Here is a 27,740-nt window from a genome sequence, read left to right as displayed (position 1 = left end):
AAATGTGATATGGAAAAGAAGGAAGCTGGTTTAATTTAAGTGTCCACTCAAGCATTTCACAGGTTTTTTTTGTTCCTCTCAAATTTCACTGTCTCTGGCAAAGATTAGAATAAATCAGTTGCTGCTTTAAGGTACAAATGTCAGTCTGAGAAATTCACTTCTGTTTCCTGTATGTAGTGTGAGCAAAAGTTACCTTGTACGACAGGTAACGCAAGTGCAGTATTTTAGCTTCAGGAGAACTTATAAAAAGTTCTGGAAAATGATATGTTGACGAAACATTTGAGTGGCATGTGGATGGAACGGATGCGTTGGAGAAGCATGTGGGCTTTTTGGTTTGACTCAGCTACGCTTTGGAGCTCAGGGTTTGGAGTCTGTTTTGACGTGATGTGATGTGATGGGGAGACGGGTGACCTGAGTCTTGGCAGAGCTCCATTTGGTAAAAGATCTTACATTCTCAGAGATCTTTCCATTGCTCTTTCCATTGCCAGTAGCAGTCACAGTTTGGGGGGCAACTGGCCAAAAAAGGGTCATGTTTCACACTGGTAATCATACTGTAGCTCACATAATAAATAAGCAAGTGGCAAAACTCCCTTTCCCCCTCTAGTCAGATGGACAGATACTACATAATTTTGTCTTTATCTGTCTGTTTATCCATGTTCAGGACACACGTTCCAGTTGGCAGTGAGTGGTTGCACGCTGACTCATGTGCAGTGAGGTTAAAAATTTTGGAAACTAGATAAACTGGAAACTTCAAAGGCATACAAGTTGGGAGCACAGAGTTCATGTGAAGGTCACTTGAACCTATTTCCTAGAGATGTATTGATAGCTGAAGGGGTTTCTGGCCACTGCCCAGAAATAGATATCCTTGGGCAAATAGTGTCATGAAATGGTGGAGTCATTTGATGGCGGAACCCTTTCACATGCACGAAGGAGCAGTGATGTAGATTGTAGGAAATGTCAGCACGTTTCAGTTTTTCCTGGCTGTTTAGTCTAGGGAATGGCGAAGACAGAGTGGGACAGCAGCCATATGCATGAGATGGTATCAGCAGCAACAAGCCTCATCCAGGGTGTTGCTCTCACAGTGAAGAACGAGATCAATCAATCACAGATACTTACTGCGGACAACAGAGAAATAAGGAATAATCATATGGTCTCTAGTTAAAAGTCACTTGTCTGAGTAATCCTGTAAATTTTTAATTATTAGAGAAACTGTGACTGAATGCTTGAAGTTTATTCTTTCATGTCTTCACCAGACTAAGTAGCTTCAAGCAGCTGTATCTGTGCAATCAAAGCTTTGTCTCTGAACTTTTATAACTAGCACAAGATTTCAGATAGTTTTTACTGTTACTGCTCCAGTAGGACCCTCTGTCCAAACATACAGGAATTCACAGCCCTTACCAGAAAGCTGAGAGTCTAATGAAGCAATCAGTGCCTAAAGACAGTAGAGGAAAGGAGTGTGGTGGGTTGACCTTGGCTGGCTGCCAGGTACCCACCAATCTGCTCTCTCACTCCCCCTCCTCAACAGGACAGGGGGGAGAAAATAAGATGAAAAAGCTCATGGGTCAAGATAAAGACAGGGAGATTGCTTACCAGTTACTGTCCCAGGCAAAACAGACTCCGCTTTGGGAAAATAATTTATTGCCAATTAAAAACGGAGTAGGATACTGAGAAACAAAGGCAAAACTAAAAACCACCTTTACCCCCTCCTCCCTTCCCAGGCTCAACTTCACTCCTTCATTCCTGACTTCTACCTCCTTCCCCCAAGTGGCGCAGGGGGACAAGGAATGGGGGCTGTGGTCAGTCCATAACAGCTCCTCTCTGCCTCTCTTTCCTCCCCACACTGTTCCCCTGCTCCAGTGTGGGTCCCTCCCACGGGAGACAGTACTTCATGAACTGCTCCAGTGGGAGTCCTCTCCACGAGGTTCAGTCCTTCAGGAACAGACTGCTCCAGCGTGGGTCCCCATGGCCGTAGTTCCTGCCAGAAAACCTACCTCTGTGTGAGCTCCTCTTCACAGGCTGCAGCTCCTGCCAGGAGCCTTCTCCAGGAGCATGGGCTCTGCACGGGCTGCAGGGTGGATATCTGCTGCAGTGTGGTTGTCTCCATGGGCTGCAGGGGGACAACCTGCTTCACCATTCTCTTCTCCATGTAGGGGAATCTCTGCTCAGGTGCCTGGAGCACCTCCTCCCCCTCCTTCTTCACTGACCTTGGTGCCTGCAGGGTTCTCTCTCTCACATATTCTCACTCCTCTCTCTCACAGCTGCTGCACAGCATTTTTTACCCCTTCTTAGATACATTGTCAGAGAGGCACCACCAGCTTTGCTGATGGACTCAGTGTTGGTCAACGGTGGGTCCATCTTGGAGACAGCTGGAGCTGGCTCTGTCCAACATGGGGGCAGCTTCTGGCATCTCTCACAGAGACCACCCCTGCAGCCCCACCGCTACCAAAACCTTGCCACATAAACCAATACAAGGGGATACCTCCAAAGTACTTAGGTTTTGGAGGGATCATCTACCTCTTTTGGAAAAGCACAATTCCTTATCTCCTATTACTTCCCTGACATCATTAAGAATTGGTTCATGTCTCAGGTGGGCATCACAGGAAAAGTGGGGTGAGCTGAGGGAAGAGGAGCATGTTCCTTTTTAGGTCTGTGGACGGAGTAAGTTTACACCTTCAAGAGCAATGTGGAAGAGAGTACAATGACATTTAAGAGAGGAATAGAGAGATAAGACATTTCCAAGGTGTACCTTGTTGCAGGGAAGCTGATGTCAAGGCTGATGTCAATCAGAGGAGAGGAGAAGGGACCTCTAAGATTGAGCCCAACCTTCTTGGACAAGAGAAACAAGAAAAGGGACATGAGGGGGACAATGAGATGGAAAAAATAAAAATGCCACTCAAAAGCTTACTGTTTAGACCCTGCTAAAAAGTCATGAGGGGTTGCCGTAATGGGATGTCTCTGGAAGATGAGAATTTGTGGCCATATAGATAAAATGAAGAGTTTGTGTCTTAAAAAATAATCAAGAAGGAAGAATTGAAAGCATTTGGATCAAACTTATGTCTTAAGATGAGAAAGAAGTAGGAGTAGCTATAGTACAGGTGGTGGTGTTGGCATCAAGCACAGAAGTAGAGGAAAAGAATTGTTCATGGAAGGAAAATTTGGAACTTGGTTTAAACTGGCTGTGAGGTTTGTTACTCCAGTAGTCTCTGAGAAAATATGAGACAGATTAGACTGAAGAAGATGGACCAGGAATATTTTACTTAGTGTCAGCGGCAAAGTCAGAGATTCAGCCTATTAGAGGTTCCCAGAGGAAAGTAAAATTGTGAAGACAAGGAGATGACACAAACGTAACCAAAGACAGAGTGAAGTATTGTCATGACTGCTGGTGGTGGCTGTGCTGGATGTGCATGGTTCGACCTGCCTGCTCTAGACAGATTTTGCAGGGATGTCAAGCTGCAGTTTTACTTGGAAGTTGAGTGTCTTAGAGCTGGAATTACTGAGAGTTATTAAATAAAACCCTCAGACCAATGGTAATTTGAATAGGGGGAGGTGCCAGAGAGCACAAATTGCATAACCAGCTTCCATTCTGCTGAAAATAGGATCTGGCAGGTAATTCCAATAGTTTTTGGCTCAGAATGAACCCCGATCAGTCAGTTGTCAGCACAGTGCCTCCTTTTAATTACCTGGACTAAAATTACAGTTCATTTGCAAACACTTGAACTCAGAATAATTAAGTCTGTTAGACATACTGTGGTAAAAGCAGCTAAAAAGGCTCACCGTTTAGGCAAAGTGAGTCCCTCAGCTTTTGGCTTTCCCAGCTGAGCAGCTAGAGAGGAAGCGCATGTCTGGCACAGATGCCAAAGTACTGTAAGATACAGTTTGTACTGGGTTTTTATCACCTGGTTGCTGCATGACTTTTTTATTGTTAATTTAAGGTAAAAAAGAGAGAAAAAGTAACTTGAGAGCATCACATGCGTGACAGGCACACCTAAGTCTACATAATATTCAGCTCAATACTGCAAAAAGGTATAGCTGAAGGAATGGACAAAATCCATATGCTGCAAAAATGCTTATGAGGAAACACAAACAAATACAGTAGCTTTGATGTGGAAATACAGATAGGTCAGTTATGCATGAACCCTGCTGCGCATGGACTGATGCATGTCCGAAGACATGCCAGGGATGGGGAACAAAGCTATGGGGGAAGTCTCTGTAGCAGGACAGTAGGCTGTGAGGAGGGCAAGAGAAGAACAGCTGGGGTCTTCCTGGCAAGGAAGAGGGAAATAAAGTAGGTGAAAATCAGACCAGCTGTGTGGTCTCATGGCAAAAGTAGTAAAAGAGCAAAGGAGAGATCAAGGTGGCTGGAAAGGCAGGCAGGGACGAAGTGCTGGGCAGCAGGCAGGCCGTGGCACCAGCAGGATCAGTGGCAGGAGCTGGAGCTGCTCTGCAGGTGACTCTGGGCACACGCACGACCAGGGGGCATCTCTCTCCTCACAGACCCCTAAGAGATGGCAGATCTCAGGAGGGTGAAGTGCCATTGAGGCGGTTGAAAGAAAGGTCCTGGCCACTTATGTTGCAGATACTTATTCTCCTCTGCCTCTGCATTTCTGAATGTTTTCGTGCTCTCTTCCTGCCCCATATTCCCTGTACACCCCATGGCAGACTGCTTGGCTGGTGTTGGTTCATCCTTATAGCCTGTCCCTTGTAAATGTGTGTGTAAACACAGGCATAGCCTCCCACCCACAGATTATTGGACTTGCTGGTGTATAGCTGCGGAAATGTTGTTCACAGCAAGATGCCTGCAAGACTAGCCTAGAAAAGTGCCCTGGCTCCGTGTGCCATCCCCAGATCCGAAAGGCTGCTGCTTCTGGAGCAAAATCCGGCATTAATACACCCATGCCAATGCATATCCGCGGCAGGTGAGACAGCGCCAGTGGGTCGTGCCCAGGACTGGCGTGGAGACTGCTCTCCTCCAAGCAACGGAGCCGCCTCTTCGCCTCTCTCATTGCCAGCCCAGGCACAGACCTGGCCCAACCTGCCCTGCACCCGGAAGCTGATAGCATCTCTGCACAAAACTGGATGATTCTTAAGTCCAAATGACAAGACTTTGCCTAAGTCTTCATCCTCTTCTCTGGCTGGAAACCCATCCTTTCCTTCTGGACCTGCTCACAGATCAGTCATCTCAGTGCCGTGAGTGTACTTCCCAGGGAAAAGGGGTTGGGGTACAAACTGAAAACTTGCAAATCCTTCACTCCTAAGGGATTTGAATATGCATTAACAGGGCCAAATAGGAAGGTAAACAAGCTTTGCAGAGCACTTCAAAATTACGCTGTGTAATCATTCTGCGTTGCATCTGTGCCCTGCCTGTTGTGGACATGTTAAAGTAATCTGGGATGTAATACAGGCATTATTGTTTAGGGTAATTTCACAACACATTAATCGAGTAGTGGGTTCCTTTGGGAGGGTAGAGCTAGTTTCACCATCTTATTTGCAATATATGAATCTAAATACAGATTTACAGTCCAGCCAGTGCAGTCAAACTCTGCAGGCTGGAAGAGTATAAAATGTACACTGTGTACAGGCAGTGAAATCCTAGATAATGTCTATTCTTTTTGTATCTCAAGTGGACACAGGACTACTAAAGAATATATACTGTTTAAACCTCCTGTAGTAAAGTGAAATCACTTAAATATATCTGAACACTCCCATTATGCCTGTTTCATAGAGGCAAGGTTTAAGTGGTTGCCAAATGTTATACCCTCCTGAGTTTCCAGGCTTGGGGTTTTTTTGGTACTATATATTCCTCCCACTTTCTGCCATCCATCGGTCTGTAATGAAAGTTACACTGGTGATTTGACTGTTCGCTTGCAAACCCCTGGCACTACCCTTGCAGTTCCCTGGGGTACGAAGGTAAAGCCAGTCCTGGATACCCTGGAGGATCTGTCCTGATGGGCAGTGAGGAGGGGAAGACAGTACAAAAATTTATTTGGAAAGTCTTTACAGCTCTTTGTGTTTCTCTTCCATGAAGAAAATCCATACATCGTGGTCTTTAGGCTTTATGTGTGAATAACTGATGCTGCTAGATTTAAACAACTACTTTTTAGTGCTGCTTCTGTGTTAAAACAGGTCTCTACAGTACCTTTTTATTTGGAAATCTTGTAGCTGGGTGTGGTGGGGAAGCCGTTCAGTGACTCATGCTGCAGGGAATTCCCTAATGAATTAGAGTATTTTTACTTCTGGACTTGTGCGCAGTTTCCTTTAACACTGGAGCAAGCGGCTGATAAGAGCAGACTACAAAGGCCCATTCACCGTTCAGCTGCCGCGTGTTAAAACGGGGTGTTTATGCTTTGCAAAGCTGAAAATCCACCCCACGTAACGCGGTAGGTTCACGGTATTTTCGTCATTAGCAATCCCAGGTGCTCCGAGTGTCACAGCACCGAAAAAAAAAAGGCTGAAGCCGCTGGTGGTGAAGTGCACCCGAAGCAGGGATGGCTATAAATAACAGCAATTGGTCTGTAAATGTCAGGCTTCCTGACAAAACCCAGTGTCTTCAGCTGGCAGCAGCGCTGATGGCCACCTGTCAGTGGAGCGCCGAGCCTGGGCGCAGTCGGAGAGCCTATGCGAAACAGGGGGGTTTCTCGCTCCCCCGGCACTGCCACACTCCTGCGCTGCCTCTTTGGAGGAGGAAGAATTCGAGGGTCCTTCTTCCAGCCCTTGCATGGGTCCCCGGGTTAAGCCTTGGCTTTGTTGGGTCAACTGCTGCTGCTGCTGGCACTGGGGGAGCAGGACACCCGCTGGGGACTCTGCAGGGCTTTTGCCCTGCAGTTCTGTGCGCGGGTGTTTTGGTTTTATTTCCCTTTTGTAAAAAAAAACACAGAATAAAACAAATCCAGTATAATACCTTGACACAACTTTTTAGCTATATAAAGAGATGTCTTTCTGTTCAAAATATTACACTATAAATCTTAAAAACTCCAAAACAAAGTCAGGCATTTGGTTTGGAGAAGACACTTCATATTACTTGGTGAAAGTAAATAGTGAAATGAAAGGGAATGAAACGAGACCTTTGGAAAAGCCGTTTTCTCCCTTCTCCTCCTTTCCTTCCTTGCCTGCCTCTGTCTCCCGCCCTCCCCATATAACAACTGCCCATTTGGGTAGGGTAATTCCAGAGAGTAAACTTTAACGGGAATGCCTGAAATGTGTCTGCTTCAGCTTTGTGTTATGTCTGTAATTTGAATTATTTGCATTTTGGAAAGGTATAAATTGCTCTGGTGTACTTTGGTTGGCCGGTGGCCAGGAGGGAGTTGCCTCGGGCCCCGAACCAGGCAGGCTGCTGCAGATGTGGCAGGCGTACAATGGAAACTTTTGTGGTCGAGCAGCCCTCGCTCCTCCAGCACACACTGATGGGAGGCGGCATCCTGCCTGCTCGCCAGGGTCCCCGACGTATGGGCACTGGGGGCAAAACTGTTTTCTCTGGTGCAGGCAGATTGTCTTGGTGCTTCAGGCTCCCACAAACCGTTCCGGAGCCATTATTCCTTTCTCTCTCTCTCTATCTCTCTCTGGGTTTTTTTTTTGTTTTTGTTTTTTTTTTTTTTTTTAATTTCAGCTGAACTGTATAAACCTGCAAAACATGTTTACTGTAAGAGGTTGACGTAGTGGTCTAAGGTTTCCCTCCTGGAGCTGGTCCCAGTCTGTGGGCGTTGAGATTTCCCTCTTGGTTCACCAGACGTAATATGAGGAATTGTCTTTTTCTTTTTTTTTTTTTTTTTTTTTTTTTTGTCTCTGCTTCATAACAACTTTTCCTCCATGTGTTTTTGTTAAATGAAATGTCACTAGCTGTTAATGAGTTGTCTATTCCCTACGTCTTCCCTCTCTTCCCCTCAGTCACTGAGCTGCAATGGTCTGGACAGTCTCAAGGGAATTTCTTGGAGCGAAACCCGTATTGTTCTTATTAGCTTGCAAAGACAAGCCACGGCTCTGGATTTTTATTTTCCTAATAGTTTAGATTACAGCATTTAAAATATTTCTGAACAAACTCTCTTTGTCATCATAAAAATTTCAAAAGCGCGTAAAGGCAGTGCTGCATGAAGTAATTGAAAGATTAGCTAGAGATGGAGTTGTTTTGAATTTTACTGAAGTATCGGCAGGAAATAAAAAACAGAAACCCGAATCAGATCATTCGTCTTGCAAAGCAGAAATTAAGAAATAGGGAAAAAACCCTGAACTTCTGGTAATCCATTTACAAAGGCAAATTGACCACATGTTAACTACTAGTCAGGACGACTGTAGATTTAAATAAAAAAAACACCAACAAAGCCCTTACAAAGCAGAAGTTCCTAGACTTTGCAAAATGTGTGATAGTGTCGGTGTTGCGTTACTTTTATAACTGATTGAATTAATTGGGGGGGCAGGAAGGGAGGGCTACAGGAGCTCTATAGGGAGGGAGGGGGAGATAAAGGAGGCTGCTCCCAGGCAAGGGATGTGTCCTGGCTTGCTGAATTTCAGTCAGCTTTTTCTACTGACAGCTCCGGGGAAGCATCTGTTGGATAAATTGTGAAGTGATCGCCAGTCCTCCTGAGAAGTCTGCTTCAATTCTGGCGCTCTCAAAAGGCATCATTAAGGAGACTCGAGCATAGTCTGGCTGCTCCCCTCCCCGCAGCCAAACGTGGCAGTACCAATTAAAGGGATTCCTTTTCCAGCGTCAAAATTTAAAATGTAGGAAGAAACTAAGGGTAGATCTTCTAATTGTTTCCTGCAGAAAGACCTGCCAAATCCACTGTGCTATTTGTGCTGCAGCTTTCACGTTGCACTTCTTTAGGTCCTTTCCATACATTAAAAAGAAAGGGTTTTTGGACGTTAAAACAATTGCCAGGGCTAGTCCCTCACCAGCATTCCTTTCACAGTAGGACAGCTGTACACAAAAATATTATTTACAGACATTTGTAATAAATCAGGCAGTTCTAAATGCGTCACCTCCATCCTGGCCATGAAAGTGAAGAGAGAAGAAAAAGTGCATTCACTCTTTTACCTTGGCAAGAGCTGTTTTTCTAAGGCAGGCCCACGTCTATGTGATGAAGTTCAAAATAGCTAATATTTGCATTTGTATGTCCCGATGCTGCAATAAATATACAAAAGAGATGACATAAAGTCTCATTTTCCCTTTCATTCCGGTGACATCTGACAATGGTGGGACTCATGAAGCTGCATGTGTCCCCACTGCCCAACTTAGACAGCAGTCTGCTTGTGGCCTTTCATACATGTTTGTGTTTTTCTAGGCCTGCAGAATGGAAACCTTACGTTTTGTATTATTTTTCTAATTTCTTTGCTGTTGAGTTTTGAAGCCACGAGGAAGGAAGAAAACCTATTATTGACCAGTGACTTCTGTATCAGTGAGGCGCAGGAAAAATGATGAGCCAAAATCGATTTCTTCCAAAAGATGGTTCCCCAGAAAAAGTGATAGCTGTGGCTTAAATCTATGTTTGCTTGAAAACATAAATACAGTAAATTAGGAGGAGCCAACACACCACTAGAAGCAGCTCCAGAAAACCGTAGGTGGGACCACTGTAGCTGAGCTAAACCAACTTTAAAATGGAGTCAAAAGCTATGTTTCCCAGCCTATGGCCTTGCCTTTTGATCCAAGCAGCAGAATTATGACAAGCCAGACTAGGATTTTATTAAAATGAAATACTGCGTGGCTGAGGAGCTTCTTTAATACTACTTGTTTTGTTTTGTTTTGTTTAATATTAATGTTGAATATGACTTACTGCATAGGTAGTGATCAAAAGGCCTCACAGGTAGCAGTATTTTTGTCTGAAAGTTTGGGAAACTAAGGTGTAGAACAGTTGCATATTTTATCCAAACTAGTGGCAGAATAAACTCCCAGTGGCTTTCCCCCATCACAGTATCATGCGCTCTGGATTGTGGTTCCCCCTTTCAAAAAAGCTAAGTGGACTCCCATTGCGGGTTACCCAGATGGTTGGGCAACGCTTGGCCAACGCATTTTGAGAGCTGGTTTTCATATATGCAGTGACCCTTCAAAGAGAATTTTTTGCAAAAGTCATTCTTTTGTAGGCTTGGGAGAAGAAAAAAGGATGGAACTAGATATCTTTTTCTTTTGTCTTTTAGATGGTCACCATGTGTGGGAAATGGAAGCCAAAACCGACAAAGAAATGTGCAAGCCAGTAAGTCTGCCTTAAATATTTTAACATCAAGATTAAAAATATATATTGCCTTCTCCAGCACTGTTACTAAAGAGGGATTTCCAAGGCTTTGGCACTGTGTCTCCCCACTGAAACAGAACAAGTACTTAGGCCTCCCCTCCTGGAAATCTTTCTTTAATGGGAGCGTGGGGTAAAAAGCCTTCATTGGAATCTATCCCGAAAGTAGGAGAGACCATTTGGAAAATATTTTTTCATTGTCCAGGATGGGCCAGCCCTGTCTGCTCATCTTCTGTCTTGCTGGGTCAGTTCTTCCCTTTGCTCCCAAAGCAATTTCTGATCATTTTCCTTGGCTTTCGTCTACCGTGGCAGAAGAAATGTGCGTCCCCTCACAGGAGATCAGTCCCACGGTTGGAGAAGTGCAGCTCCCTCAGCCATGACTATAAGTGGGAAATATGGCTATTGTCCCACCTCTGCAGGAATATGCAACAGTTTGTTAGCTGCAAACCTGCTGGAGACATGCAGGCAAACAATTTAAAGACCTCAGCTGAATGCAGGCCAAATGCTAAGACGACCGTTCCCTTTTATTCGTTCAAAAAGTGCCAAGGGAGGTTTTGATGGTCATAGCAGATTTCACTGTGCATTTGTGTAAGCTGGTACCCTAGCAGCTAAGTCATTCCTTAGCCCCATGCTGGAGCATTTGGTTTCTGACAGTGGAAGATCACCTACACGCTCTCCAGCCCTTCTTTCTGCAGCACTAGATGTTCTTGCAAGATCTCCCATCCATAGAAACTAGCATGCTTAAAACTTCCTGAGTTGTTATATGAAAAAACATTTCACTGTGGAAAATGGAAATATTTGAATAATCATATGCCTGTCCTAATTCTCCTTTCAAAGGAAGTTGTGTTAGGGTGAGGTATACTGGGGATGACCTGCCAGCCGAGCGCTTGTGCTTTCTCCTACTGAGTTAGAGACCACGATTTGGTTGTGGTCCCAGATTCTTGCCAGAGGCAGGAGGACAGACCCTTGTCCATACGCTGTATCGTATTTACTGTCCAAAGGGAAGATGTGAAGGCTAGTGATTTTGTAAAAATCTGAGCTATACGAAAATGTTATTTCTCTACTTGTGGAGTCCTTGGCATGGAGGACACTGGGGGTGGCGGGAGGCCATCCCTGCCCACGAAGTTCCCTTGCAGAAAGTATGTTCCTCCTTGTGAGCCCGGGTGCCTCCTTCTTGGGGTTAACATGTGAATACTATTGCACAACTCGACTGCCTTAGTCATGTCTTGACTTTCTGATTTGTTGCTTTTGCAGAATTCATTGGTGGTTGAGATACCACCTTTCCGCAATCAGAGAATTACCAGCCCTGTTCAGGTCAACTTCTATGTCTGCAACGGAAAGAGAAAGAGAAGCCAGTACCAGCTTTTCACCTATCTTCCTGCTAATGGTAACAAAATATATTCCTTATTTCTGCTAGTAAAAATGAGAGATAATGATGATTACTTAGAAAGATATATGGCTCTGATAATTCTTTAGTAACCCAAGTAATTTGGAGGTATACCTGGTGCCATAAAATGAGAGTGAGACTCAAACCATGAGAGCTGCCTTTTCTCTGCTGCCCATTTCTGCTTCTCTGCAGATAATTTTCTTTTTTATTGGTGGCAGAGACCTGTTGGAACAAGGACTTTTTCTGCTTTTGGGAGCTGAAGAGCCCCAGCACAAACTCACATATGTAGCCACAAATTGTGAACGCGCTGAGCTCTCTGCCAAGTTGCTGTAAACCCTCAGTCTGACTTTGTGGCCCCAGAGGGTACCTTGCATTTGAATAATACTTCTGAATTCACACCACAGTAAGTGTGCTGGGCTCCGAGCTGGAGGTGGTGTGGGGATTCTCCTTCCAGTCATCCTGCACCTCACTGTCTCATGCGGGGTGGAAATAGTGCTCCAGGCTGATGCCGCTCTTGGGTAGCAAGGAAAAGCGCAGTGTGGATGGAGATTAGAGTGCTCCATACAAAATGCTCCATGTATAGGAAATGTTCAGAAACACGTGCCAATTTATTTTGGAAGCTTATATTGGTGGCTCTGAAGTGACAATAAAATACTCATGCTAGCTGTATTCCAAGCAGGCTTGTATGAATGTTTTAATAGCAAGTAAATTTAGATTTTTTTTATTATTATTATTTGAAATGGCTCTTCTTCTGAGAACACTTTTTTGGGGAAAGTAGGCAAAAAAGGTGGTTGTTTTGTTGTTTTGGAAGGAAGAGGAATTAGAAAAATGATTAGATTCATGCTTTTTTGTAGACTTTCCAAGTGAAAATAGTCCTTCTGAGGGAAATTCCCGCAAAGCAATGCTTGAGTCGTATCACATGACTTGAAGAGACCTGCCAACTTTTTGCAGGTGAAATCCCATAAAATACACATTTGGAATTTCACGTAGTTAGCTTGCATGCACTCCAGACTTTTATCAGGACTTTAATTTAAAATAAAAGTACAGGAAACCTGACATGGGCAACTGACTGCTTATTGCATATGTGCTGTGTAGCTGTGCTTCACAGATCAGCCTACTTATGCAAACTTCATCCCCAGTGGGTATGTCTGTATGTATTTAAAGACTGTTCATTTCTTAAATTGGAAAGAAAAAGAGTTGTTATTCTCTTGCACAACACTTTTCAGCAACAAAAATCTGGTGTAGAGGCCAACAGGTATTGCCTTGCCACCCAAGTCACCCTCATAAGTATTTCAAATACATGCCTGTTGTTAACTGCTGTTTATTAAGCAGCATCTTTCCTCTCCAGCCTTTACATAGGCCATTTTTTACCATTTTATTCTAAACCATGGGAATAGTATTCACTACTGCAAAGTTGGTTTATGCTACCACCATTGAGTTTGAAACATTTGATATTTCATTTGATGTGAAGCTATGGGAATAGCTACCTAGTGACAGGCAACAGAGAATCAGCCCAGACTTTATTCTGCAAAGACATCTTTAATTATGGTAATTATTGAAAACATTGGGAATCTTGTTTAGTCTGCTGTACTGATTTAAATTCCTGTGAAATCTTTTCAGTGTAGGGAAACCTGAAAGAAAAAATATAACACCAGAGTAGGGGAAAAGGAAGCAGGTATTGAATAGTAAATACGCCTTCCCCCCATTCCTGTTTGGTTCTCCACTCACATTCTCTTAATATATATGTATATGTGCATATACGTAATTGAAAAACATCTTACGTTCTTTGCAAACTCTCTCAACAGTGGTAAGAGTGAATGTGCTTCTGCAATCATTAGAATTAATAGTATAGTAAGTTTTTATTATGCCTGTGTTGTAGCTGTAAGGTTTTGCCCTTATGTTGCTGGTGGTTGTTTCCATCGTGCCCTTCAAAAATAGATAGGATCACCTTGACTACGTATTCAGAAACCATGCACAATGACTGAATTGGTCATTTACGCTGCTGTATTTCTAGGATTCATTTTAGGATGTTCTGCTTTGTTTGATTTCAGTCACAACATTCTTTTAATGTTTCAAGACATTGTAGAAAACCAAGGTTTAGCTTATGAAGAAAAAAATAGTTGAGTCAACAACCACTGTGTGATTAGTGTAAAAAAAAATATAAAGGAGATAAGCACTATTTTGGTCCAGGTAACACTTTGTTTCTTGTTTAAACAAATCCCATGAACATAGAAGGTGTAGGTTTTTGACAAGCAAATGTCAGAGTGATCATCAAGTGTAAGATGTGGGTTTACACAAATCAGATGGTATCCTGTAAGCTTCTTCTCCTTCTGTGCTTTAGGACTAGTCAAAATGCTAACATTTCAGTGCCTACCATAATTTTGCAGGTGTTTCTGCATGAGGGATCTTTTAAAAGCTGCATGACACACATTAGACATATTTTACAGCTCAACTGGACTGTGCCAAAGCAAAATACTGTATATGGACTAAAGCCTAAACATTGTGTGAGCCCGCTGGCCATGCTCCTGGGGTGGGTGTGGGCACGCACAGATGGTGCAACCAGCGGGAGAGCCATGGGCTCACTGTGCAGTTCCCACCCCGACCACAGAGCAATAGTTTTTTTTTTCCTGTAGCTCCTGTTTCTCATTCCCTAGGGGAAAACAGCCAGTGGATCCAGGGACACGTGGCCTCACTCATCCCACCTCCCGTGGATGGTCCTATAGCATCTCCATGGAGTACAGCTCTGTGACATGCAGCCAGCACAAGCTGCCCTCTCCAGCAGACTGTTACGGTTTCGCCACCGTAAGGCTTCTCCTGTGCTGCGGAGATGTGGCAGGATTGTACTTTTCCACTGTGTTAGCTCAAGTGTTTTGCAGAGCAGAGACTTACTTGGTGAAGACGAGTTCCTGCCTCAGAAAGAAAAAAAAAAGCTGTAAAAATGAAAATCTTACTGCTCTGTAAATGAGAAGTTTAAATAACAAAACAAAACAGAAAGTAGATGCTTCACAAATGACAGCCAAGGTCTGGAAGACGGGCTTGCTTAAGTCTTTGGCTTGGGACAGACCGTAAACCTAAGTACTCATAATCCACTTTTAATTGAAATTTTGATTTACTGTTCTGCTGAATTTGAGCAATCCCTGAATCCTGTATTTAGCCTATATTGTACAGAAATGACTGTAATGTCATTTTTTTTAGTGTTGCTTCAATATTACGCATCGTTGAGCAATTGCATATCAGTTTTGTCCTGGAGCCTGCAGGCTGTAGGCTCTTGAGACTTCTCCCTAGACCTGCCTGGCACAGAAATATAAGTAGTTCCCATACCATTCTGGCACAGGTGAATTCCCGCAGCTCATATGGTAAGTACTAATACATTTTGCATTGCCACATCCCATCAGAATTTGAGGAGGAAGGCGCAGGACTGGACACCGCAGTCAGGAGTCTGAGCAAAGCACAATGAGCAGATGCTCGGATATTCAGCTTTTAAAGTCCCTCCACTGCTGCAGCTCTGTGCAGGTGTGCTCTGCAGCTCCGTTACGTGCAGCAGAACATTTCAGAAGACCATTGGTGAACCCTGCATTTGTGAACCCTACCCTCTAGAAAAAAGCTTGGTTTTCATTTCTGTTTATGACTGCATATCATTTTGCTTCTATGAATTTATTATACCATTGGCCCATATATGCATTTCAAACAGGAGGAATAGTCTTCTGAAATCACTAGACATAAGCGGTAGCATTTGAGGTATAAACTAATCTGGAGAGGCTGAAGAAGCACACAAGCAATCAGACATGTATGCTGTGGTTCCAAATCCTGTGCTTTCATCTGCTAAGAAAGCTGAAGGAGTTCTCCAGGTCAGAAGACTTTAAACAACACACTGAATGATAAGGGTTAGATCTCTCTTTATTCAGATTTCTTTTAAGTAGGTACATCAAAATAGAGGAAATGTGTTCAAGAACTTGTCACAGATAAGAGCAAATGCTCTCTATGATTTCTGTTATCTAATGAATATTGATATGAAGAACGGTGAACATAGAAGTTTTTCTTTGAATTTTATTTAGACAAGTAGTGATATTTGACTAAGCAAAGACAGGCTAGTTTGTCTAGGAAATATTTAATAAGATGGAAAAAGGAAAGTTGATGTGTTTCTTTTACTGGAATGAAAAATACACTTTTGCAAAGAGATGATGATAAAGTATTTCCAGTTTCTGTTTCTGTCAGGCTTCTTAATTGTCAAAGCATTATTAAAAAATCATTTCACTACTTCTAGTATTTATTATAATGGCATTGATATGCTGGGCAGCTTTAATTTGAGATGCGTTTCGCCACCCGTAGGGCCAGATTTCCAAGTGCACAGCCTTCACTCGTAGAGCCAGCTTTTCTGCAGGTTTTTTGCCACCCTGCAGGCACCTGCACAAGCCCCCAGGGTGCTGAGCTCCTCTGAAAACGTGGCCACATAGACAAGTGACTTGATGGGGACGGAGGTCCTTTGAATCTGTGGGTACGGAGCTGTGCTGAGACCCCGCCTCTGGTGACTAGATGTGCCTTAGTATTGTTGGTTACAGCCCGGTGACATGAAAGGTGGGCCCGTGCGAACCTCATGAAGTTCAACAAGGCCAAGTGCAAGGTTCTGCACATGGGTCGGGCCAGTCCCAAGCACAAATACAGGCTGGGAGGAGAATGGGTTGAGAGCAGCCCTGAGGAGAAGGACTTGGGGGTGTTGGTTGATGAGAAGCTCAACATGACCTGGCAATGTGTGCTTGCAGCCCAGAAAGCCCGCCGTATCCTCTATCAAAAGAAGTGTGACCAGCAGGTTGCGGGAGGTGATTCTCCCCCTCTACTCTGCTTTCGTGAGACCCCACCTGGAGTAGTGTGTTCAACTCTGGGGCCCCCAACATAAGAAGGACATGGACCTGTTGGAGTGAGTCCAGAGGAGGGCCACAAACATGATCAGAGGGCTGGAGCACCTCTCTTATAAAGAAAGGCTGAGAGAGTTGGTGTTGTTCAGCCTGAGGAAGAGAAGGCTGCGGGGAGACCTTATAGGAGCCTTCCAGTACCTGAAGGGGGCCTACAAGAAAGCTGGGAAGGGACTTTTTACGAGGGCATGTAGTGATAAGACAAGGGGTAATGGCTTTAAACTGCAAGAGGGTAGATGTAGCTTAGATATTTGGAAGAAATTCTTCACTGTGAGGGTGATGAGGCACTGGAACAGGTTGCCCAGAGAAGTTGTGGATGCCCCATCCCTGGAAGTGTTCAAGGCCAGGTTGGATGGGGCTTTGAGCAGCCTGGTCTAGTGGAAGGTGTCCCTGCCCATGGCAGGAGGGTTGGAACTAGATAATCTTTGAGGTCCCTTCCAACCCAAATCATTCTATGATTCTATGAAAGTGAAGCTCTTGGTGTGCTTCTGAAAAGGGCGTGCATTGCTGTCAGCATCCTCCTAACTTCCTGCCTCTGCTCTAAAATTATCTCCTGCCTGCCCTACAGATGAGTACAATCAGCAGTTTTCTAGTGATTGCATTGAGCAGCCGTGCCTCTGTTTCACCTCGGCTCTTCCGCCCACAGCTCACTTTCTAAGTTAAAAGGTGACATCGGCCGCCTTAGCAGAAAACAATAAAATGATGATGCAAAGCATTGCCATTCTGATGTGACACAGAGCACAGCTTTTGACGATCATCTTCTGACACCTCTCACCTCTTGGGTGTTTGTTGAATTTTCATGCTCAAGGCTGGCAAAATTATTAGCCCAGCCATGTCTGCAAAATGGTGGTAATTCGGGGGCGGTTGGGGAGGTGGGTCCAAATTTAGTGCCTGGGTTGTGAAAGGATCCTAACCTGCAGCATATGCAACATGACCGCGGCAGTGCCACAGCGGGCAGCGCCTTGCAGCTGGCCTGGGGAGCCAGAGGAAGGGGCATGGAAGTCAGTAGGAGTGCATTATGCCCAGGCCCGCCTCAGGTCAGTGCCACGTTCCCGGGGCCGTGTGAGAGGGGACCGAGCATGGCCAAGCCAGGCCTGAAGCCTCGGACCTGCTGGAAGTGTTTCCATCCAGTCCAGGGAGCAGCTGGGCTATCGCAAAGCCTGTGCAGATCAGGGCAGGGCAACAGGAGAGACAGGGGGGAAGGTTGGCCCCTGGGTATTTTTTTTAATTTTAGGTAAAAATATGAATCACGATTGCTCATTTTTACACAATGCGCTGTTACAGTTTATTTCATTTTGGCTGCTAGGTGGCTGACTGTTACTTTTGACATTTAACAGAGTAACAAAAAGCAGGCAAGATTTTGTCAGAGTCCTGTTTCCATTTAAGAGGATCACAAAATTCATCATTGCTGGGCGCATCAGCCCCTCTGCTCCCTTCCAGCAGCCGCACAAGGACACACATTGCGCTCACCAGCGTTATGCCCTCGGGTGCTTTTTCTCCCAGTTGCTGGGTCCCCACTAGAGCTGCCCATGCTTCATACAGGTGACATCCCATTTTGGCTGTTGGCGGGAGCCTCGCCAGCCCCATCCAACTTGCAGATGTAGTCATCTTGATCTTCAGAGGCAAAACTCTGCCTCACTGTACGGTGCTCCGTCTCTTCATCTGGAAGGCCAAGAAGGAGCATTACCTGTGCAACAGGCAGGGGTGGACAAGCACTGTATAGAATTCCCTGGCTGTGTCTTGACCAGCAGGCTCCGTCGCAGCAGCAATGATCACCCATAATAGTTAACTTCCGGTGCCTAAAATTGTCTTTTGGCAGTACCTCCCTTTTCAAATATTCCCCTTCAGACAACAAAACCCAGCCTGTAGTTTTGGTCACTGAACCCATCTGCATGAGCATTTCGAGGACTCCCTCCCTTACTTCCCAGTGATTTCACGTGCATATGTTAGCAAGCGTGGGGCTATAGGATCTTCCAATTAGCTTAAAAGCCAAAAGGTAAAACTTGCGTGAGGGAGAATAGGGTTTACAATTACATGGGCTGGATTACAGGAGATGGTTATTTTTGTTCTCCTCAAGCGGCTGATCACCATAATTAATCTAGCCCAGTGATTGATCCTAAAGGGGATGCGATGGTGGTGGCTGCTGGAGGTGAAATACATGGGGCGAGGATGTGTTTTGCTGGCTGTGGGAGGGACTGCATCCGTCTCTGAAGACAAAGACCATGTCAGAGCCAAGATGGCTGAAGTCAGCCAGGTCCAAACCCCTCTCCAGAGAGGGCAGATCTGGGAGTAGGACTGGCACAGTAAGGGTGCCTTCCTGCCAGCCTGTCCCCACAGAGCTTCCCGCAGGACTGCCAGGGATGAGGAGCGTCAGGCTGCCCCCACGCTGCTGCCTTGTGGGACCCCTGCCCACAGCCCCTGCTTTCCTATTCTCCTCGTTGGGAGAGCAGGAGTAATGTCAGCGCTGGCGGTGTAATGTTGTGCCGCATTGTCAAAAAAGACCTCACCCCGGTGAATTTCAACATGTCTGACAGAAATGACATAGAAAGCCTTGGCCAGTGCAGCCTGGGTGTTGTGCACAGTTAAACCTCCAGCTCAAGGTAGTGGTGGAGCCAGGTGCTGAGCTGTGGGAGCAGCAGTAGAGCAGCCCAAGCGGGCATACCACAGGTCTTGATTTATCTTTTTCAACATTGTAGGATTTAATAAGGTGTTATGATGGGAAATGAATCATGGCTTTTAAGAATTTTCCCCTATTCTTTCGAAAGAAAGCTAATGCATATCTTCTGTACTAACACAACCCAAATGCCCTCCACCTACCTTCCACTCCTCCCCACCCAGTTTAACAGTGTATGCACCAAGCTACCATATATAATCTTCTGTGTCATAAATATGCATTGAATAACCTTATAGTTTAACAGCTGTTGAAAAGCATTTAGTAAATGAGTTAGCTGGAAAAGCACTTTCTAATCAGATAATGGCACTGTCTGAGATTATACGCTGAGATGTATGCACAAGACTTCCAGCTACCTGGAGGCTATTCTTGTATAAAATTGTACATATGCATCTGATCCCATAAAAATATATACACATAAACCCGAAGAGGGCAGGCAGGCATGTGTGCTGCCTACAGCTTCTTGATAGCGTGAGGCTCCCTTTGTTTCTGAGTCACTGTACTCTGGTTTTATTAACTAAAAAGCAAAGGCTTGATAGTAGCTTGACCTTCAAAAAATGTTTTGGTTGAATTGGTACCTAGGGAAAAATATCCAGTTCACGGACAGCATCTGCAAAGGCCCTTGTAGTGACTGTCTCAGGAAATCCCTGAGGTTGAGTGCCTGTCCCTTGTCACTGAGATTGCCACTACTGCAGATACGCTGGCAGGGCGTTTCAGAAAGTTTTGCTCGGCCACTGCTGCTCTGGTGTTACAAAACAGGGGGATTATAGTTTCTGAGGGCAGCCAGCCCATTACCTCTCCCTATCACCAGACTGCTCCAGAGTCAGAACAAAGGGTGAGGTCCTCGCTCCACTCAAGCCTGCTGGATCCAGCCGATGCTGCTGCAGCAGCCAGGATTTTGTCTTTGCACAAATCCATAGTAGCTAAGCTGTACATGGAGATGTGTCCACATTCCTATCTGTGTCTCCAGTTGGCCAGCAGCAGAGCAGAGGCAGCAGTTGGGATGACCTGCGCAGCATCTTCTGAAGGAATGCCTGGTTCGTGGTGAAAAGAGGGTGTGCTGCCTGGCTCAAAACTGACTGATGGGGGAGGCTTTCGAAGGCACAAACGGCATTTCAGAGCTCAGCTCAGTAATGGAGATTTAGCCACCTAACTCCTCAACCCTCTTTGAAAGTCTCATCCCAAATTCTTACCAGCTACGAGACGTTTAGTGCAGAAGTTGAAGAAATGTGTGTGTGCACATGATGAAAAAAGTAGTGTTTTGATTTTCATATGCTAAGCAAAATCTGTGTGCCAGTGCCAGGGAACTACATCATAGTCTGCACTGTGAAAGGTGGCTATTTTGTTTGATAGGTTCAATCAAACTTAAAGGTAAAATAAATCTATTATAGTGCCATAAATGTCTGCACTGATAATACTACGTGGAAATAGGAATTTGTTAGTTTAAGGTTAATCAGGATAAACATCTGTTTAATTTATATGATTATATTTTCTCAGTTCACATATTTTAATAGCACCCCCCAAAAAAAAGTTTAAAAATCCTTCTGAATTGCTAAAGTGTAAAAGCAAACAGACTTGTTAGAATTGTCAAAAAATACATATAATTTATATTTAAGCACTTTCTGACTCCCTTTACTGAATGTGCATGATTTATTATTTTTCTTCAAGGTTTGATATATTAACTTTTTACCTGCTAGAAAGCCCTTTCATTTAAACATGGGCTCGCAGAACTGGCTGAAATATTTCTCGCAGATTCAGACCCACACAGAAGGACCATTGTCTTCTGCCCAGTGCCTCGGTATGATGTCATAACCCTGAGTAAGAAGCTTTGATTTATAGCCAGGGCTGCTGCCACCGCGCAGTTCTCAGAACTTTGTATTAAATTAGATGACATAATGACATGAGTCCAGAGTCTAAGAAGGCATCATCGAACCATTGAAAACCAATTAGCACAGATTAAGTTGCTTATCAGACTAATTTAGAACTGTGAGCTCTGTCATATTTTAATACTCAAAATTGAGGACTATTTAAAATCATCTGTTGGCCGACCTAATGCATTGTGAAGTAACAAGCATTTAAAAATTCACCATGTGAACCGAACTTGCATTCATTTTTTCCTTTTTATGGCAAGGGCCTGATCCTTCAGCAAAGTAGGGTCTCTTAAACCAGTAACCTTACTTTTGAGTCTAAGTGTATGTAAAAACTGCATCATCTTTTCTGTTTAGAATTATACAAATTCTGGCTTCATTGCTGCAATTTATTACTGGCAAATCTCAGCGTATGGCAAATTCAGTCAAAATTTTTCATTCTAGCCAGCTGAGAGTCTGCAAGACTGGGTGTTATCTCAGCACCACGGAGCAGCTTTGAGACAGAATGCTTGTTGCCACTTGATATGGCTCTGCTGAATTTAAGAAATAGTCCGGTTTCTGCTAAAAGTGCTTGCAGATTCTGAATAGCTGTAGGGCTTTCCAATTAATTGCCAGTCCATTGCTGTGTGACTAGGAGTGTCATTTAAGATTTGAAATATTTGAGCCAGGAGTTAGGCTAATACTGTGCTCTGTTAAATATTAATCCTGAGAAACTTAACTGTACTCTCTGTATCATGTCGCATCTCCCCGTGTGAAATATTCACTTGTGCAAGTGAGTGATGGTGGAAATGGATATGTGTTAGGCAGCTAGCTAGGGATGTATTTGAGAATGAAACTCCTTTTTCTAGCTGAGATCTGCAAAGATTTGCAGTTAATCAAGCACGAGTCAGTAGGTAAATAGTAATGGTAGTCCATGGCTGGCTGGTGATCAGCCCTGGCTGCTCTGGAGGAACCCCCTGGGTTCCTGCCTAGGAGAAAATGGTGATGGTGGGCACGTAAGGTTTGTGTCCTCAGCTGCTCTAAGTCAGCTGCAGCTGCCTGCCCCACCTGAGGGTCTCAGACCCCCAGAAGTCAGTGAGACAGTGGGTAGTGTGTTAGGAATTGCTAGCCTTATTACATGCAAGTATTTTAACTTGTTTGAGTAATGCCATAGACACCATGATGCTAAGTGGGTAGCTAGTGAGTACAGGTACAGGCTGTTCCTGCATTGGTTATGGAAGGTGTGCCTTGAAATATCCACAGCTCCTGCCTTGGGCCGACAGCAGTCCTTTGCAAAGTGGCAGTAAATGGCTGCCCTTTTAAAGAAAGAATATAAGGTGATTTACACCAACTTTTGACACATTCAGGGTATTTTCAGAACAACCAGGAGGTCAGACCCACAGCTCGTTTTGAGTTGAGTTTGGAAATACAAACATCAGCGAAGATTTTTGGCCTTTGTTACTCCATTTGGTGACATTGCATAGGCTGGGGAGAAGCAGATACAGGATAGAGTGTCATAAATAAACTGTTAACTGGTGTAATGTAGCAATTTGTGGCATATCAGTCCTCCACAAGTCAAGTAATATAGCTATTCATGTAAAATACAAAAGTTGAGGACTAGCCAGAAAGGGAAGTGTTAATGTCTTGCGTTTCTGCTGACATGCTCAGCTTTGCAGGTCTGATTCCAGATCATCTAGGTCATTAGTAGTGGTCTCTCCTGGAAAAAAAAAAATCCTACAGAGCTTCCTTCTCCAAACTGGTACCCTGTGAAGACATTTACAGTTTTTTAAAGGGGAGTGAGTGGCTGCCATCCCAGCTTGGTAAGATCTGTACGTTCACTCTGCACGGTGTTAAATGGCTATACAAATGGCAAAGCACTGATAAGTCAGATACAAATCCCTTCACCATTTCAGCATTAATGCTTTTTCTGTCTTTCAGTGTGATACCTATTCTAGTGATGAGATTAGCATTACAAACAAAATATATGATACTTAGCAAGGGGAGACTTTTTTACTGTGTTGAAAAAACACATTAAAAAAGGTAATGGAGACAATTCGGTTGAACAAGCTCAGATACCTCTAAGCCTAAGTGCAGGTAGTATCTGTCCATTTAAAGACAATTTGTTTCCCATTACATGAAATAACTGATGCTCAGGAGTATCAGTTCAGAGCAATACAAGGGGACAGCATACACAGATGTCAAATAAAATGGAGGTCCCACTTAATCTCATATTCCTCCTTCATGTTTCCCTCTCTGGCTACCAGCCTTCCATTAGCAAACGAGCTACTGTGACTGACCCTGACTGGTCCTGTAATTAACACCAGTCTCTGTTTTTCCTCTGAACTCTGAATTTATGAGCAACCAGGAACGTCCTTGGTTGCTGTCACCATCTCCAAGAGAGTTTTTGGACTAACAGGTCTGGAATAGAGTCGCTTCCGCCCATCAGTCCTTTGCCCAGTGCAGAGTAGGACTTACTGGTTATCCTCTGTTGGTTGCAGCAGGTATATTTCAGTGTAGCACATATGAAAACAGATTCGCAGTGTTCATGGCCACTAATCAGACCTCCAAATAGACCCCATGGCATTGCATTTATAAAGAAAAAATTCGAAGTGACAAAAAAGTGCCTGGTAAACCAAGTAGCAAAGATGTGCTGTAGAAGAGCTACAATGAAAAATCAGGCTGAGATCAGGAACCTGCCTTCTTTAAAGCCTCCAGCCTACCTGCCACCAGGGCTATAACCCTGCTCTAGGTTATAACAAGTCAGACAACTCCAGGGTTTATTGGAGTTGAATTGCCAGTGGTTGAGCTTGGAATTATTTAGCACAGGTGTTTCTATAACAGTGATATATTGGGAAAATTCAGTGTTCAACAACCATCATATTTCCAGCTGTGCTGTGGTTAGTGCTGGTACAGTGAACCTAATATAAAACATGTGAGAATATTTGCTAGCTCAGGAACTTGTTAAAGGTATTTTCTTACAATATCTGAGCTGCTATGTTTATCTAGGTGCGTTCCTTTGGTCTTGCATTTTCATAAAGGGTGTGATATTGGTTTTACAAAGCTGTCACTGAACCTGGAATCTGCTTCTCTGCAACCAAGTGCATTAGTAGCCCTGGTAGCCAGTACGTAGCACATGAGCAGGTAAAAATAAGATTATGAGGAATCCAATGACAGTCCATTATCCTTAGCACATTCGTCTTGAGCAGCACCTGTGCATCTGTTACATATATAGACGTGTTTTTACTAGGGGTGCTAGAAATCTTGAAACAAGTGTTGCAAGCATCTGTATGTAAAAGAACATAAAAGGAGCAAAGTTAACAAGAGGCTAGGGGATTGTAAAACAAGGGTAGTGAAGTGCATTCACCAGCACCAGAATTTGTGAGTGTTAAAAGAGGTTTTATATGTATGCATGCACACACGTGCATTTCAAAAGACTCATACACGAACATAGTAAATGGCTGGAGAGTGTATAAGGATGTTTGTAAAACACATGCAAATAAAAATACAGAGACACACAACATGCATGTGCTCTGAGCTGAGTTGTGCAAAGATGTTTCATTAATAACTTTGTGCCACAATGGGTCGGTTATTCTAATATTCTGAAAGATCTTTTATGGTGTCACCGTCAATTTCCAACAGCACCTTCAAGCGATGGCTCTTCCTGTGGATCTCTTTTTGGGAAAGAAGATAAATACCACTGTGCATCCATACTCAATTGTTGTGTGCCTTAGAGTTGCATCTAGCTAGAAAAAATACATCTACAGACTAGCTTGGCCCTATTATTTATAATTTTCCTGATAGAGAAAGTGAGTGTCTTTTACCTATGCACTGCATATGTTGTAGGAGAGGCAGCAAAGGCACCTTTCTCTGTTTTGAGAGAGAAAGCCGATGTGAAAAAGACACTTTGTTTTGAGGAAGGATGTCTTCTCTGATTCAAGAAAGCAGCTCTACATTTGTCATGACTGAGTTGATGCTCATAGATAGTCATTCTGTCCATGTGCTGGTGGTATTTAGAGACATGACTTGACAGCTCAGTTAGAGCCTCTTTTGGGACAATGGGTAGAGCAAGCAGAGGTCTAGAATAGGAGTCAGTTTTTCTTGGTAGCCAGAGACTGAGTTAACAATTGTTAGGAGCTGGCATTAGCAGTTTGGATCCAACTTAGAATCACTGAGAGCTGGATGCAACTTACTGAATATTTTGCACCCGTTGGCTGGTTAGTAAGATTAAACACAATCATGTAAAAACTAAATAAATCAAATCCTACTCTTTCAAAAATGCCCTCATAATTGAAAACTTCTTGTACATAGTAGTTTGTCATGTATCTTTGCAATTTTACTTTCACTGAACTGTGAAAGCCCCATCTCTACCTTATTATGCTCCAGTTTACCGAATGTGCAGACATTTATCAAATGGGCCATCAGTAGCCGTAGAAATGCAGTAGTATATCCAAGTTAAAAGTCTTGCTTTGATTACTACAAATCCATGGAGCCCTTGGGTCCAAAGCTTCCACTGAAGCACAGCTATTTGCAAATAGATTTTTATTGCACATTAGTGCTGGAGGAGAGTCCAAAGAAAATAGTCCTTTTCAATATTAGAACCAGCTGTGACTTTCTTGTGCTGATGACTCATTCATTTTTTTTTACAGGGTGGGAGAACTAGGCAAAAGACACACAGAGTCTTATTCAAGACGTTGTTTGTTTTGCAAAGGGTATCCTAGCCACAAGCCAACTTGATCATACCAATACGCAACTCATGTTTATTTAAAACTTTTTTCTTTTAACAGTTCCAATTATAAAAACAGAACCCACAGATGACTATGAGCCTGCTCAAACCTGTGGACCAATGAACCAAGGCTTAAGCCCGCTCTCTAAACCATACTACAGCCAGCAGATCATGATGCCCCCTGATCCTGGTTCGTGCCTCGTGTCTGGCTTTGCCTCCTGTCAGCAGAGAAACACCGTGATGTCACCCTCTCCCAACACAAGCCCTAAGCTGCATGACCTTTCATCCTCTCCTTACAAGTGCATCCCCAACCCGGGCCACAGTCACCTTGGACTTCAGCAGCCTGCTGGAGGTGTCCCCACCATACAGGAAGTGCCAAGGTCTATAGTTGTGCACCCAAGCTCCCCCGAGCAATCATCTCACATCATGCTGCAGCCGCAGGTGAGTCAACATCTGAGCAGTAGCTGTCCCCTTGGTTATCAACAAACACTCTATCCCAACAGTCCCTCTTCTCCAGTTCCATCTGTTACCCAAGAGCCAACCTATTTGCAGTCCTGCAGTCCAACTCACTCATCCATAATGGGTCAACAGCAGCAGCAACTGCCGAAGGTTCACAGAAATGAGTCTCCAACAACCCAACCACTGTCATTGCCAGAGTTGCATGAGGAAAGTAATCATAATTTGGCCCCTATTCCTGTAACGATCAAGCGAGAACCTGAGGAATTGGACCAGATGTACCTGGATGATGGTAAGTCTTCCACAGCATAGGTTTGCATTCAACCGTGTTGCTATATCAGTGAGTTCCCTTAATCCCCTACTCCTTTTGAATCCTGGTGGAAAAAAGTTCAATTAACAGCCTCGTGGCATGGTGCGGACTTTTGCTTGTATTGTCTCTATATGGGAAAGGGCTCTTTAATTTCGTTTGCGATAGTGAAACCGTGTTATCTAAGCATTAAATGCTGTTAGTTACCATAGAGCTAGCTGCATGACCGATAGCTATGTTGCAATAATCTTAACTGTATGGTCTTGGCTTATGCCCACGCCAGTGACCTGTGGAACTGCAGTGAAAACATATTTAACGTTGTCCTATCCATAATGCAGTGAAACGTCTGATGTGCAACTCTGTTCACTGGAACTAAATGATAAACTGCTCTACTTCAGTTGAGAAGGTTCAAATTAAAAATGGAGGTACATCTTTCAGCATAACTTTTCAGTCTGGTGGCATCTGACATTAAGGCTACTTTTTCTTCCATTCTTATTGTGGACTTGTTGCTGCTTCTTTCTTTTTTTTTTTGCTTTTATAAGATTCTATATGTATATGTATTCTACAAGCACCACTGAAAAGTTAAAATGTTATGATGAACTTGTCAGACTCTAGTTTCCAAAGATTTATTAGTCGAACATAATAAAAAGGGATAATCTGGAATTTGATTATGTGACCTCACTGAACTATGATTTAGCACTTGCTGCTAAGTATCCCAGTAGTATTCTGGACCCTCACCTTAATATAGTACGTGAGTTTCCTTCCAATAGCCACATAATTTTATATAACATACCATGCTATTTGAAGAAGAAATGCCTTTGAAATTGCTGCATTGAAACTAATTGGTGCCAAGGAACATCTGACTGTGATTGTCTTTCAGGGAAAATTTAAAGACAATTCATTGCACTGTTTTTAAAAAAAGGACGTTTAGTCATTCTATTTTAAACAGCATGATACTCACTGAATGAAGATTACAAATGAACGTTTTGGACCTTGAGTAGTAGCCTTTTGCTTTTCAACTCGAGGAAAATGATTTTTCTTAACAGAAGTTATTATTGGTTGCATGATAGACATGCAACCATGATAGATCTAAGGAATTTTTCCTAATTAGGAATTCAGTTCACTAAAGTTTTGCACAACACATCTTTTGTGAGAAGGTTTTCTTCATATAGCGTGCATTTTTACCACATATCTATGCTGTAAGGAGCAAGTTTTCAACAAACCA

At 43.7% G+C, this 27,740-nt stretch overlaps 1 protein-coding gene across 8 annotated transcripts in view; it reads left to right on the top strand.

Moving 5' to 3' along the window:
• NFATC1 (nuclear factor of activated T cells 1) overlaps nucleotides 1-27,740 on the top strand; it is a 117,863-nt gene that overhangs the window by 58,890 nt on the left and 31,233 nt on the right. For 3 of the 8 annotated variants that reach the window (XR_012774294.1, XM_075493645.1, XM_075493646.1), the window contains exons 7-9: nucleotides 10,123-10,178; nucleotides 11,469-11,601; nucleotides 25,814-26,500. Coding sequence is in view for 6 of the 8 variants with exons in the window: in XM_075493645.1 (XP_075349760.1) it covers nucleotides 10,123-10,178; nucleotides 11,469-11,601; nucleotides 25,814-26,500 (876 nt within the window). In the remaining 2 variants the exon portion in view is untranslated. Of the gene's footprint in view, nucleotides 1-10,122; nucleotides 10,179-11,468; nucleotides 11,602-13,221; nucleotides 13,277-14,255; nucleotides 15,853-25,813; nucleotides 26,501-27,740 lie in introns of those variants that run through there. The other 5 variants (XR_012774295.1, XM_075493647.1, XM_075493649.1 and 2 more) reach the window with 5 other exon arrangements.

The sequence above is a fragment of the Mycteria americana genome, chromosome 2, assembly GCF_035582795.1.
Source record: "Mycteria americana isolate JAX WOST 10 ecotype Jacksonville Zoo and Gardens chromosome 2, USCA_MyAme_1.0, whole genome shotgun sequence".
Classification (NCBI taxonomy): domain Eukaryota; kingdom Metazoa; phylum Chordata; class Aves; order Ciconiiformes; family Ciconiidae; genus Mycteria; species Mycteria americana.
Note: the sequence above shows the minus strand (reverse complement) of the source record. Positions and strands in the feature narration are given on the sequence as shown.